Source organism: Apus apus, chromosome 12 (genome assembly GCF_020740795.1).
Source record: "Apus apus isolate bApuApu2 chromosome 12, bApuApu2.pri.cur, whole genome shotgun sequence".
NCBI lineage: Eukaryota > Metazoa > Chordata > Aves > Apodiformes > Apodidae > Apus > Apus apus.
Window position 1 is genome coordinate 12,912,384 of NC_067293.1, and position 14,771 is coordinate 12,927,154.

The 14,771-nt window shown below is 45.4% G+C and overlaps 1 protein-coding gene across 3 annotated transcripts in view; it reads right to left on the reverse strand.

The window, feature by feature from the left end:
* UPRT (uracil phosphoribosyltransferase homolog) overlaps nt 1–13,705 on the reverse strand; it is a 34,786-nt gene extending 21,081 nt beyond the window's left edge. For 2 of the 3 annotated variants that reach the window (XM_051629932.1, XM_051629933.1), the window contains exons 1-7: nt 13,397–13,705; nt 6,835–6,877; nt 4,894–4,963; nt 3,328–3,390; nt 2,490–2,651; nt 1,639–1,737; nt 680–819 (exon numbers count right to left, since the gene is read on the reverse strand). In XM_051629932.1, the coding sequence (XP_051485892.1) occupies nt 713–819; nt 1,639–1,737; nt 2,490–2,651; nt 3,328–3,390; nt 4,894–4,963; nt 6,835–6,877; nt 13,397–13,692 (840 nt within the window). In that variant the 5' untranslated portion in view covers nt 13,693–13,705 and the 3' untranslated portion in view covers nt 680–712. Of the gene's footprint in view, nt 1–394; nt 820–1,638; nt 1,738–2,489; nt 2,652–3,327; nt 3,391–4,893; nt 4,964–6,834; nt 6,878–13,396 lie in introns of those variants that run through there. The other variant, XM_051629931.1, reaches the window with a different exon arrangement.
* Between the last annotated feature and the right edge of the window lie 1,066 nt (nt 13,706–14,771).

Sequence of the window (14,771 nt, forward strand, 5' to 3'; positions counted from 1 at the left end):
TGATACCTGTTCAACCACAAACACTTCACAAGGCAAAACTTCAGTACTGTATGTGTAGAATTCCTGTAGCCAGTGCTGCTCCCACCCTCCCTTCCTACACCCAGTTTCCCGGGCACATGCACCACAATAGGAAGCATCATTATTCGGTACCACTGAGCTAGACAACTGTGGAAGTTTTACTATTTAAAAATAATCTATGCTGACCAAAATTCAGTCATTTGTGTCTAGCTCTCAGCCACCAACCAAAGACTGAAGAATCTGCCAGAAATTCAAAGTGGCTGCCAAGAGTGACACGGAGTTCCAAGTGCACCCATCATTTTTGCAGGATGCAGAGGGGCTGTGCCAGCTGACCTGGCATCATATAAACATTCCCACTGGAAATTAAGTCCACACCTTTGTGATGTAGTTGTTTTATTTTGCTCTCTCAAGGAGCCGCAAGACAGGCTTTTAGAATAAATAAGTTAAAGCAGAGAGTGTAGCAACTTAGACAACCTCGACATTGAGATGCTCAACTTTGTAATGGCAGAGTGTTCCTGTCCCTGGCCCAGCAGTCGGGCAGTAACGCACCAGCCCTGAGCCATGTCAAGTATTTCCCCCTGTGGCCAAAAGGATTTTTAAACATGCCCTCAGCCAACTCGACAGTAATAAAACATAGAAAAAAAACAAAAAACTTTTGTACCATCATGGTCATATCGGTTTGTCCCCAAGTGTGTCAGTCTGTTCCAAAGTACTTCTGTCCAAAGTGTGTTGGTGCAACAGGGTGAACTTCTGTGGTTAAAATGGTGATCTCTGGGAATTCCTGGATGATGGATTTGGCACCTGTTGAGAGAGGGAAAAGGCAATAATGACTATGGCACAGTTGTACGGCAGCACCACATGTTAAATCATGATTAACAGAATTCTGTAGGCAAGTCAGAATCTGTTCTTCAGTCTCCATGTTTCTACCTTAGCTGCCTATGAGGGAAAACTTCCTGAATTTAGTGGATTGCTGGGTTTTCTTAGATTTTTCTTTTCTTTACCATACATGCATGCTCCCCATCTAAGCACCCAGGTGGTTACAGACTGCCAGGAATAACTCTGGGCAGTTCAGCTGACTTTCTGGATAGTGATCTCTGCCGTAGCCAATTTTTTAAATGACACACAAGGATCCATTTTCTTACTTCACAGGATGAGAAGTTCCTTTTTTGGATCCCCTTTTAAAAATTAAGCTCTTTAACATAAAGGCAGGGCAGGTCTGGAGCTTCATTTAACTCCTGCTCCTCACAAAACTGTTATTTTGGTGGCAGACCAGCTCCACACCACCCATAGGCTGCCACAGCCCAGACCAACAGCAGGATTGGCATTGATCTGTGAGCCACTGAGGTGGTTTTTGTGCCTGGCAGCTCTGCAGATTCCTGCTTTTAGGAATACTTTACTATTTGCAGTTTCACCATTAGGTGCAACAAGCCTTTTCTCTTCTGGAAGCCCACTTGTCTGCCCACACCAAATGTGCTACTGTTCACTCTCTGGTGTAACTTGCACGGGCAGAGCAGGGCCCAGAGCTCCTCAGAGCTGTCCCCACCGGGTGACTAACGTAACTCTTCCCCATTAAAGGTTCCTGTGCTCACTCCCTGTCGCCCTTGTGCCCCCTCAACTTACCATGAGGTGTGGAGAACAGACTTAGCAGGATAATGACACTTGGTTGAACGCCATGTTCTACAAGAACTTTGACAGCCTCAATAACTGTATTACCAGTACCTAAAAGGGGAAAAAGTGAGTTTTATTTTATTTTTCCCTGGTTGAAGAACTTGTCCCAGGCCATCTGAGAATACCTGTGTTAACATGGGGGTGTGACTAAACAATTATACTGTCCTTTTTCACTGGAAAACTATCAGCTCTGCATGTCTTAATTGTAGAAAACAATCTCTACTCTGAAACAGCCAACTTGGCCAGGTTTTGAGCACTGATGTCAGTGGATTTTATCAAAGTCCAGAGGAAAGAAAGCTCATCCAAAACAGTAAAATGACAGTTAAGAGCTCAATGGGTAGAACTAGAATTAAATCTTAGACTGGAAAAGTTACTTCACCCTGACAAACTCCGTACCATTCTTACCAGATTATGCTCTTTTGGTAATATTAACTGTATTTAATTTTAAAGTAATTTACTTCTAGGGCTGTATAAGTAAATAAATAAATGTCTTTAATAGCATGAGAAAAATACTATTTGAGTCTTTTCTTGTGGCAAAATTTTAAAATTTGAATTTATATTGTTTCAGTGCTTTAACCTTTCTCACAACCACAGGCATGCCCAAATGATTGGCTCTGCATTCGTGCTGGTGCAGGCTGATATTAACACATTAAAATGTGTTCTGACACAGGCTGATAAATTCCCTACCGTGTCACCAAAATCAAAGAAAAAAAACTAGTCAAAGCCCCTGGAATTTAGAAATGTTCACAGGACACTTACTGTTCAGATGAGTCTGGCTGTATGTAATGATGAAAGACACTTACTTAGTATTGGGTACATCAGAAGAACTTTCCTCCTGTAAATGTCTGGTGGAAACTTGGCATAGTACACTTTGGCTCTTTGAGTCTCCTCGTCGCTCTGGATCAGGATTTTTCCTATGCGGATGGATCTGCAGCAGTCCCGTAACCCCTGCTCCATGGCCTCTCCTCCACGTGAGCCACAAAGGAAAACAAGGAATTGTTACACTCTAAGAAACAGCACCATTGCAAGATTAAATACAACTGCAATTAAATATAGCTCCAATTGGTGAAGGGTTCTGAAAAGGAGATTTATTTATTTTGTCTTGTTTTTAAGTGTTAAAAAGACTTGAAACTAGAGTCCTTTTTTTTCTGCTTAGACAGAAAAACCAGGCTATGTGGTGTTACTCAGCTCCTGGGCTGAAACATCTCTGAGCTCTGCCCAGACACCACGGTGCAAAATGCTGTGCAGGAAGCTGTGGAGCCACTGGGTTTGACATCAGACCAAAGGTTTCCACACACTGGGCAAAACAACAGACACTTTCCCACCCCTGAGTGTGGCTGGAGACCTGTCTCTGGGCAGAACCAGTTGGTGGCAAACAAGGAAGGACAGTTGGCCTGGCTTCTCACAGCTGCTAGAGAAGAGGCCAGAGGAAAACTGTTGCAGCTCTTTGTCTCCTCAAATGTTAATGAAACTTATTACTTGACATTCTGTGGTTAAGGATACCTAAGAAAGAAGAACAGCTGGCAGGTTTGGGTAAAACTTTGCTGTGGAGAAGTGTTGGTGCACATTTCTGAAAGGAAGGTGCTTACAGGTTTCCAAAACATTTAATTTGTGCTCATTCAACAACCAGAAGCTGCCTACCACTTCTCATGATGCTGACTCCACAGTTTCCCTTTTCAAACCGGACTCCTTCATACTTGTGTCCTGTGAGAAGAAAAAAAAAACAGATGTAAGTGGCAGCAATGGCTCCTTCTGCCCCAGCTTAATGCCCCTTTGAGGACACTGGTCTAAGTGACCTCAGTGTGACTGGAACAGAGATTCCCCTGAATAGCAGGGGACAACAGTGAGTTCCCTGTCTCTCCACAGGCAGCGTGAACCAATCTGCTCATCATATCCTGCAGCCCTCAAATGAGCAGTGGGAACAGTGCTGAAACCATCACTGGTAAAGAACCTGTGCTTTTTTACCTTAAAAAACCGTGATCCTTTCAAATATGTGTTTTATAACTCGGGCATTCTGTGATTATTTTAAATGAAGGACACTATGCAAAATAAAGGTAAACAGTGCATCCTCTAAGAAGCAGTAAGTGCAGTCCTGTGCTACAGGTGGAAGGGTTAGACCTGAAATATGATGCTACAGACCTACTGTCATTGTGTTCTTGATCACTGAAAGAGAAAAGAGGGCAATGGTATGTACATGAGACACAATCATCAGTACCATGAGCTCAGGTCTCTTGTTAATTCAAAGATAAAAGACAGCAAAGCAAGACTGTCCCAGTCCCAGCTCTTCAGGTCTAACATGCTAACAAGCTTGCCCAGCACCACTGCAGGGAAGAACGTGTGGACATGTTCCTTACAGGAGCTGCATATTCCCCTGCCTGCCTGAAAACAGTCCAAAGGCTCCCTTAAAGGGGAAAGAACAGAGTGTGTCACTGATGTCTTTATGAGGGGTGTTCTGCTTCTGAGCCCGAAGGAGCAGAAATCACCTGTGCTTACACCATCTTACAGATGCTTGCAGGGAAAGAGCTGAGTATAGAGAAGCAGGAGTTCAGGCAGAAGCATCTGAGTTCTAAAGACACACTTCCTGCTGGAAGAGCTCAGCTAAGGCCATTCTAGCTCCCTCACTGGGCACAGGTGTTGGAGTGAAAGGGCACAGTTGGGAGAGTGTGGCTAGGGGTGAGGGCAGAAAACAAAGCCTGTGCACCAAGGCAACGTGTCCTCAGTGGGCAAGGTCCACACAAAAGAACTGTAGACCTGCCAGTCAAATTGTGTAATGCAGAGAGATGTCATCACTGTATCCATCACTGACTCACCTGGAACAGATGTGATACCAATGCTCAAGAAGTAAATAAAGCAGCTGTCATTTTATTTAAAAAGAAGCAAAGGTAAAGATGGTACCTCCTGAGCGCCCGCCTAAACTCTGCCTAATTTCAGTGTTTTCAGTCCATCTTTCTCTAACTAAAAGTAAAGACATACAAATGGTTTATTTTGAAGAGCTGAGGGGAAGAAAGAGGGTGTGAATGTACAGAGCTGCTCTTAGTCATATGATTTAGTTTTAGGTAGTCCTGCGAGGAGAAGGGAGTTGGACTCGATCCTTCTGGGTCCCTTCCAACTCAAAATATTCTATGATTCTGGTAACAATTCCCTATTTTTTTATATTAGTTAAGCTTCTTCTGTTCCTACCTGGGGGAGGAGTAATTACCCACGTACCTGTTGGAGTGGTGACAGTACACTCTGTGTATGGCAATTGGTTCAGGCCCTCTTCAACCACCAGTCTGATCTGTAAAACCAAACAGATCAGTCAGCTAAAGGGATTTGTTATCTATGGAGATAAGGTACCAAATGTTAGTAGCTTTCACAAGTACTAGGTGAACACCTAACAGCCTGAAGGGTCTTCAGTAGCAGTTAGGGACTGACTGACTTTAGAGACCTTTTGGGGTTAATGCTTATGTTTTGTCCACACACCAAATTAAGACATTACAAAGCAAAATTGAGGGAAGGGGGAAGATTAATCAGCTGTCATAAAACTGGCTTTATTTCTATTTGGCAGGCATAGGCATCACAGACAAATTCTTCTTGACAAATGAGTGAAGGACCAGTACAAGTTCATTTTGCTGACAAAAAATACTAGTGAGAAAAAGGGAAAATTTAGCCCCCTCAGTTCCCCATCAGCCAGGCTCTGAGATCTATTTTCACATCCGTATTTCTAAGGCTAAAGTGCCACAGGGCTGCCAGAACAACCACAGCAGCTGCAGCAATGGAAATGTACCACCAAGTGCTGAAAGTCAGATGTAGAAATCCCTTAATTGCTTAATTACCTCCTTCTTCTGGCACCTGCCAGCTGTGGCTACTATGGGATTCTCTGCCAAGCACCTGGGCTTTCAACCAATGCAGATGGCCCAGTTCAGCAGGAACATCTACTAGAGGTGCAGATACAAACCCCCCATCCTTCCAGCTTTGTGCGGCCAGAAAACCTCCAGCTCTCCCCTGGAGCTGTTCTGCATCTGTGGCCCAGGCAAAATTACCAAAACACATTCATCTGAACCCAGAATGACTGCCCAGGAAAGATGCTCTGCATATTAAAGATGTAAAATTTCTCTCTGCTACTAAGCCAAAGATTCACAGGCTAGAACTACTCATGGAAAGGTACTGCAAAACCAAAGATGAAACCTGTTAAGCAGCAGTCTCTGTATGATGACAGAAATTAGGCAACTGCTCCTGGGACTGTGCACTGCTCACTTTAGACATTTCCTATTCCAGAAACAGGGCAGAGCAGCTTGGAAGATTCTTTTTCTCTTCTTCTATTCTGCTCTAGTTCCTAGTACACAGGCAGCCTCTACTAGGAATTGGTAATAGTCCCTTAAATTTACAACCCCTGTGGTTGCACCTAAGCCCTCAGCAAGCCTGGATCAGGCACAGATTAAGACTTGGTTTATCCCAGGAAACCTGCCTGCTGTAGCAAATGGTGCTAATTACTGAATGATCTCCAGACTCATTTTTGCTAACTGGGAAAAGAAAGACTTTCCTTGTAAATAAATGTAGATTTGCAAGCAGCAAACACCCTCACGAACACAAGAAAGTATACGTGTGGGTGTGAGCATTGTGGTTTTCTTTAAGCATGTAATTGAAATGAGATAAATGTTGCATTCCCAACTGTTTTTGTTTTGACTTACTAAAATGTGTGAAAACTCCAAATTGCTTTGTCTCTGCTAGTAACAGCTGTATGGCTAAAACCCAGTTCTCAGTGTGGATGCACCAAGAGTTATTAATCTAATACACAAGTGCCAGGAGCCACTACTGCATGCAAGTGATTGTTAACATCTAAACTGTAAGAAATTTTACAGCTCTGTTCACAAGATCAAAAGTACTGTTTCAAAGTAAAATTGAATTATCTCTAGCCTCTGTGCATCTGTTTTTAAACAGTATCCTCTGTCCTGAAGTAGCTGTGTTTGATAATAACAGGCTTTCTGAAACACTTTGAAATGAAAGCACTCCATAGTAGAAACAGAAGTCCCTACACAGACAGTTGCTGTCAAACAGTAATTGCCTTTGTGCAGAAATGTTGCTCTCACACCACCATTATTCTAGCCTGAAATACCCATTTCATGGAAGTTCTACAAAGTACAATGCCAAGAAGAAAAAATCGCCTACCAGACGATCAGCAGAAAATACGAAGTCTCCTCTACTGGATTTCCTAAAAAAGGCAATAATTTATCTTTTAGATTGAGGAATAGTCTTAAGAACATTGCTTAAAAGTAGTATTAATTCAAGGACAATATATCCTAAGACAATATAGTTCACAGAGAAGTCTCCTACCCATATACAAAATTAATCCCACAGAGATTCGGCTTCACGGGTTTCCTGTTTGGTGGCAAAGACTGAGCTGCAGGGAGCTCAGTCAGGGTTTGCCTCTCACTACTGGCAACGTTCCTGCACTGCACCAGAAGCAATTAAAGCATGAAGACATAAGGGTGATACCCTGTATGTTTTCCACTGTACTACCTACCATTCCAGCTCAGTTCCAAAACACCTCATAAACTCAGATGTGCACCCCCAGGTACATTACCTACACCTCTGAGCTAGAGAGCTTTGCTCTTCCTGTTGCTAAGTAAATTGGAAACCATGAGACAATGATAACACAGATCCCAGGCCCTGAGGCTGAGTTAACACACATGATAAGCAGGAGATATACATCCTATCTTATCTGGAATTCATTTGCAGTGTGACTAGTTCAGTGAATTTGAGACTAAAATGAGCTGGGATTAACAAGCATCTCAAGACCAACTCTCACCACATAAGAGTAGAACAAATTTCCAAATAAGGAGCCAAGACCTATAAACAGCCCTAAAAACACTCAGAAGAACCATTCACATCACAGGCAGGTACCTTTTAGTGAAATCACTGCAGGCATACCCCCTCTCTCATTTTCAAACCATGATACTCTGCATGTCTCCTTAAATACCATAAATAGAGTTTTACATTTAATCCTCAAGATCCTGCAGTATGTTTACATGAGGGAAAGTCAAAGAGGCTTGTCTGCTTATTTACTGGGCAACTGGTAACTTAGCCACACTAAAAAAGGGAGTTTTAAAAAGAGTGTCAGCCTAATGTACATTCTTTCCTTGTGCCAACAACACATTATTAAAAATATTGATTTTTTTTTTTCCTTCTTTCTGGTAATGACAGGATATTCCTAACTTTCTGCTACTTTAACATTAACCAGAAAATCAATGCTCAAAAATACCTAATCCCAAAGCCACAAAAACCAACCCCAGAAACCTACAATCATACAAACTTATCAAGATTTTTTTAAGGGATTGATATTTCCATCTGTGGTGTGCTTAATTTTTATTTTAAAAAGGGAAATAGCAAAGTGTGCAGATGGCACATCTGGGTTCTTTCAGAAAATTTAGTTGTATTTCATGAACAGATGGTAAGACAAACCCAGCAATGTCAAGACTGCATTTTTTGACTGCAAAGCAATTCATGTTTAGAGTGAATACTATGAGGTATTAATACAGATTATTAGGTTTTAAATTAACTATTCTGTCCTTGCAGAGAGACATGTATGTTTTTGTGCACAGTTCACTGAACACCCTTAGTCAGTTATGTCTGGTTTTTTGAGGGGAGGAGGAAAACAGAAAACAAAGCTGCAATAAAATGAGAGACAAATTATAATAATAATATGGGAAATGACAGACCTCTTGTTCAGCAGCTGCTGGGGAAGCTGTGACCAGATTTCAAGCCCCACATCACATGAGAATTGCTACAGGCCAGAAAAAAAAGGCTGATGTGAAAACACTGTAACTGTTCACCTTAAATATCAGACAGAAGTATAGAAAGTAACAACTGATGGCAGACTAGAAGCTTTTTCACCTTCTTAATCAGATAACAAGGCAACGTTTTAAAAGAGTGAGGCATTAAAACCTGACAGGAATATTGCATTAAACAATATAAATTAGTCTCATGTTGTTTCTGAAAGTACGGAAGCAGGGCTGGTGTGCAGTTCAAGTCAGGTGTGAGTGTCAAGGGGTAAGAAGGCATGTTTTGTGGGACTGTACCGTAACAAGCTAACTGCAGGGTTTATTCCTGCTTTAGCACTTGGGACTGGTTACAACTACTGCTATGGCTTCAGGCTGTGGAGGTCATGGTCTGACTCCAGTAATTCCTGCTTCTGTAGTTACCTTACAGGAGGATTTCTTGAAAGACACTCAAGGTACTGTGAAGGCAATACTGGAAAAAAAAAAAAAAAAAAAAAAAAGCTGCTTTCCTAAATGGAATTTCTAAAAGGCCTTTGTAAGAAAACTTAAGGGACTGGACAAATTGCTGCCATTGAGGGGAGATGATGTAGCTGGGAAACAGGACCATGTTCTACCTGCAGCACCACTTCACCACTTAATGTACTTCAGTACTTCATTTTTTTCAGTGCCTGGGCTGGGGCAGGTGGTATGTGAAAGGGATGCCACCCTCCTCACTGGCAGTAGTCATCTTTACTTGTCATGGGTGGGTTACACACTCCTGCATCACCCTACTCTGTACAGCAGTCAGGATAGCCTGTCCTACCACTTCACTGTCTTCATTTCTATAGTGTTCACTCAGATCCCCGAGGAATAAGAAGCCTTTGCAGAACACAACAGAATGTTCTCATGTAACAGACACAATAACCTTTAAATACCTACACATTCAAATCATGTCTATTGTTAAATCAGGAGTTAGAATGACACTACAAATCTGAGCTACTGAATTTGCTTCTTATGGAAACCAGAGCTCTACATTACAAACTGCTGCAACACTCATTTCAGCTTCCAGATCCATAGTCCTAATCTGTGCAGGCCAGAAATGACTTTGGGATCATACTCCCCTTAGAAAGAGGACCTGTTCACAAACATTCAGTACTTGATCCCATCAGTTCACACCCCAGTGCAGGACCCAAAACATACCCAACACACAGTGTAAAAGGCATCTGCCCACCCCTTAAAGCACTGGCTGGACAGAAATGTGAACAAGCCTGAGGAGAGCTGAGCAAGCCCAGGCCCCCCCAAGCTGAGGTGACCTGTCCATCTGCCCGACTCTGGTACACAGACCTAGTTCTCATTAACTTGAACGAAGCAAAACAAATACCTGGTCATTTTAGCCTATCAAACAGCCATTACTGCTCCTGCCAGCTGCCTCTGAACCCACCACAGGATACAATGACCAGCCACATGAAGGTGGGTTTTTCTTTTATAAAATGGACAGTTATTTCAATTGAAAGGCTGTAATTTCTTTCTCTGGAACAAGGAAAGAGCTTTCCACCTTTCTGAGCAGCTCACACGACAGAGAAAATAGAGTCCCTGAGGTCTTCTGCATCTAGCCTGACCATCCTTAACTCCACACAAGCATTCCTGATTCTAACTTGCATTGCACTGGGAGAACCTATCCCTTCCTTACTACTCCTAAATCGATTACTTTTTACCTACTTTTGTTCTGTTTCTCTCTCCCCCATGCCCTGCCTTTTAATTTCTGCCCTTTTCAGGTGATTGCTGCACCTGGAACATCCACCTGCTGCAGCATTAAGTAATCTAAATAACCTCCTTGAGTTAAGGCAGCTCTGGTGCTACCTGTTCTTTTTTTTTTAATCCAGAAAGAAAGATTAAGTGATAGCTATCTAATTGACCTGTAGATGACACAGCTTTTCCCTCTACCCCAAGCAGTGTATGTGAATATACCCTTTTGTCAGTTTAAATTGGATTTTTTAACCAGTAGCTCCTCTTAGCCACTTGGCTGCTTTTTCACCAATGCAATACTTCTGAGGAGTTTCTTTTAGCAATCGGTTTGAGTGCTACAGTGGTCATAGAGTGTTTTTTAAGGCAGATTACACCTGCTCAGGGAAAGGCTACTGCAACAGTTTCTAACCAGTGTACACAAAATCCTATCAGCCTTGCAGCTGAGCACATTTTAACATATTTCTGAATGACAGGCACTGAAATAGGCCAGCCAAGGTCTTTTATTTATTGAGATGCCACTGACTTTCTGGGACAGAACATAAAAATTATGTTTCTCTACTCTCATTGCATGCAAAGGCTACACCTGCCTTTCTGAGCAGGCTGTTGTCCAGTTTTCCTCACCGGCTGGGACGGGAGCTTGGAAGTGACAGCTACATCACCACTGCCAAGGCAGTGTCATGCTCAGAATAAAGTACAGTTTCTTATCACTGCAGCTATTATGAATTCATTATTTACTTATTCTATACTTCCTCTTACCAAAGTCTTGCACAACAAAGCTGAAGTAACTTCAAGAAAGATCTCTTCCAAGTTAAAATATCAGCTGCTGTTTTCTGGATAAGCTCACTATAGCCAGAAACTTATTAAATGTATTTTCAAGAGTTCAAAACCTCCTTACAGCAAAGTAATAAAAACCATAGCTGGGTACAATTGCTTGTATTCACCTAGATATCAGAACTATGTGCTATTTCTTCTTCACTAACCTCAAAACCTTTTATAGGCCACCACTCAGTTTGGATTTCCCCCCTCTCTCTGCTTAGCCTACTTACAGCTTCCCTCTCTGCTCGGCAGGGAAGCTGCCAGGCAGACATTCTCACCTGCAGAGATCTTTTGTGTGGTCTTACCCTCCTTGCATGGAGACTACACCACCTTTGTGTGCTCCTGCCTGCACGTTTTTCCACAATGCTTTGAAGGTTAAAAAACGAACAAAACACAAAAGTAGTTTAAGGTAACAAGGCTCCTGCCAGCTAATGAAATTAATGTAGGTATTGTCTTTGAGAGATGATTATTAGTTTTGCATAAAAATGTATTAGTGATCTTAGCTACAAAGTTAAGCACTCAAGAACCAGGAAAAACCAAGCGTAGACTACACAGACAGAAAAGTCACATGGGGAAGAAGGTATCTGCTCTGCGTTAGTTACTGCAGACTAGAAAGCCCAGGTGTTGCAGAAAGAGAAGGTTTTACTCAGAACCTGATCACTCTATCAAAAAAACCTGCTTTCACACCTGTGTGTCTGCTGGTGGTTCTTGCATCACAGTAGCCAAACTGTGCTTTTAATAGATGGCCACTACTTATGTCTGTCATACATTGCATGCTAAATGTAATACCTTATAATATCACCTTCCAAGTGCTGAACAATCACAGCTACAAATGTGATCAGAGGGAGGCACACTTTCAATATCTGAGAAGCTAATGTATAATTAAGACATTCAGTCTTAATTATCTCACATTGGATGATCAGCAGTGGGGTGCAATTTGGCACAGATTTCTGGACTTCAGCTTAAGATTTATAAAACTGGAGTAACACCTTCATGTCTCACAAGGTATGGTGGCAGCGAGGACTTGTGGTGACAAGCAGTGACAACAATGGAAAATGACGCCTTCAAAAAAGCCATTCTTGTTTCCAGCAAAGTGCCCTAGCTAAACAAACTGTTCTCGCCTTGTCTGCCACCCTCCTTACTATTCCACTCCCATTCCTGCCAGCCCTTCATGGTCTAGTCTATATGCTACCCCCAACTTACTCTTCCAAAAATACTATTTTTGCCTAATCTGTTCCAGTCCCTGCTCCTCAAGCACCTGATTCCAGTTCACTTTAATTTCAGCTGGTCCCACTTTTCTCCCGTATTCTTCTTACTTCCAGGTCTCCCAGGCTGCCTTTGTGATCTGTTTCCTACTGGCCATCCTTGACCCAAAACTCTTAACACTCACCCGCACTAAAACAGACTGCAAAGACTCTGCCCTTACACTTGCCTTAACATGGTAGTCCTAAACTTCAGCAAACTCCTGTGATTTTTCCCTGCCATTTATTCCCAAACCTGGCACCTGTGCTTCACCAACCTTTAAATCCAGTCTATGCTCCTGTACCCACGTTATCTTAATCCACTTCCACGAGACCCAGCTGCTGTCCTTTGGTGTCTCACTGACCACGGGCAGGAGGAAGGGGACACGGGGTTGTTAACATACTCTTGCAGACTGGTGAGGCAGTGCAACAGCGATCCAGCCTTGTGGGAAGGCTGCACGTGCTTATTTGAGGTAGGATTCAGTAAAGGGGCACAGGCCAGCCTGCCACTGCACACAAGCCGTGGTGGGGTATGCCAATGGGATAACATGATAGGGAACACCGTGCTCACAACTACCTCCCGACACTCGGAAAGGTTCCTGCCCCATCCTGTGGGCAGGACAGAACACCCAGTGAGACCCTGCCGGGCACGGCGGTGGGACACCAGGCTGCGGCTTCCCTTCGGAGGGGCTCGCTGCTCCCTGGCACGGGGCTGCGCCCAGCAAGCTCCGAGCCTTCCGCCGCGCGGAGGTACCGAACAACCTCCCACGGGGGAGCGCAAAAAACGTGTTTCCAAAGCCGCCGCATTCACAAGGTCTTTGTCACCGCCGGCCCTGAGGCGGGGGCAGCCGGGCCCGCACGGCGGCCGCGCTCCCCTCCCCTCCCCTCCCCTCCCCGCGGCCACGCGGCACCAGAAATGGCTGCAGGGCCGCGGCTGCCCGCCCGGCCCGGGGCTCGCCCCGCCGAGAGGCCGCCCCGGCCCGCCCGGCCCAGGGGCAGCCGCGGGCAGCGGCGCCGGGAACGGGAAGGGCTGGGCGGGCCCGCGGGCCTGAGGGAAGGGCGGCCCGGCGAGCGGCGAATCCCCCTCAGCCGCCGTCCCGGCTCCTCCTCAGGCCGCGCTTCCCGCCGCCGCGGCCTCCCTCGGCGCCCCCCACGCCGCCGGGCACTCACTTGTCCCTGATGATGGTCTGGAGCTCGCGCAGCTGGTCGTTCATGGGCAGCAGCTTCAGCTGCGGCCCGATGGCCGCCGCGCCGCCCTCCCCCGCGCCGATCGGCGGCGCCGGCGCCGCCTCGATCCCGTTGCCGCCGCCGCTGCTGCTGTCCGGGCTGGGGCAGCCGCTGTCCTGGCCGGGCTCGGCGAAGCGGATCAGCCGGGCCCCGCCGCCCCCCGCGCCCCCCGCGCCCCCCGCCTGCTCGTCCTGCGCGCGCGGCCCGAGCCGCGGGCTCTGACAGGGCATCGCCTCCATGCGCGGGGCGCGCGCCCTGCCCGCCACGCGCCGCCGCCGGGCGGGGCCAGGGGGGGCAGCGCGCGGGGCCGCCCGCACCCCATTGGCTGCCGGGGCCGCCGCTCCGGGCGCGCGGGCGGCTCGCGCCCGCCCCTTTCCCGCCCCGCGCCTCTGCGGCCGCTCGCGCCGGGTGGCCCCGAGCGCTGCGTGTCCCTCGGGGCTGCGTGTCCCCTCAGCGCTGCGTGTCCCCTCAGTGCTGCGTCCCCACCTCGGCTGTGTCCCCTCCCGGTTACCCCACCTCCCGGCAGGTGTTCCCCGGAGCCCCCCGTGTTGCCGCCCCGGCGCGATCCAGCAGGAAGAGCAGGCTCTGTATCCCGTTGTGCCAGCTGCGTGCTTCCAAAAAGACCCAACAGTGAAGACGGAAAACACGCGTTTAATAATCCAGTCAGTGTGTTTTAGTACAGACTAGCACTATTTGTCTAATAAGTTTTAAAGTCCTGCAGAAAGTATCAACTGCATACGAAAGAAACATATTCCCCTCCTTAACTACAAAAAGGAACGTGTTGGTGTCATGATGGAGTATTGAAAATTACCTCCTGTCATTCATGGGACGCGGAGCGAACAGCGAAACAGCAGCAGGCTGGTGGAGAGGAGGCAATTCATTTTGAAAAAGGGATTAAAAGTGCTAAACTCCAGCAGTTTATAGATAACTAAGGGGTGACTCTACCCCATGCTGTGAACAGTTAACAATTTCTCGCCCTTAACGATGGTAGAGGGAAGTTTTACTGAAAGTAATGGGATCAAATGAAAGACTGGAAAGCTAAAGGTAAGAATCTGGCAAATAATTGTCATAATAGAGATGGGATAGGATAGTTGGTATGGCCTCTTTTAGGGTACTTAGAATTAAAATGGCGAAGACATGATATAATTATTTTCACCGAAAAATCTGGCATCATGAATGTGTATGCTGACCATATCAAATGGTAAAGTGGTATTTGATGGAAAACTTGATAGTTAATAATGTTAATATTCCATTATGGGGAGCTGAGAAAAGAACCCCAGCTTTAGAATTTCCTTTTTTTTTTTTTTATGCTAATGCT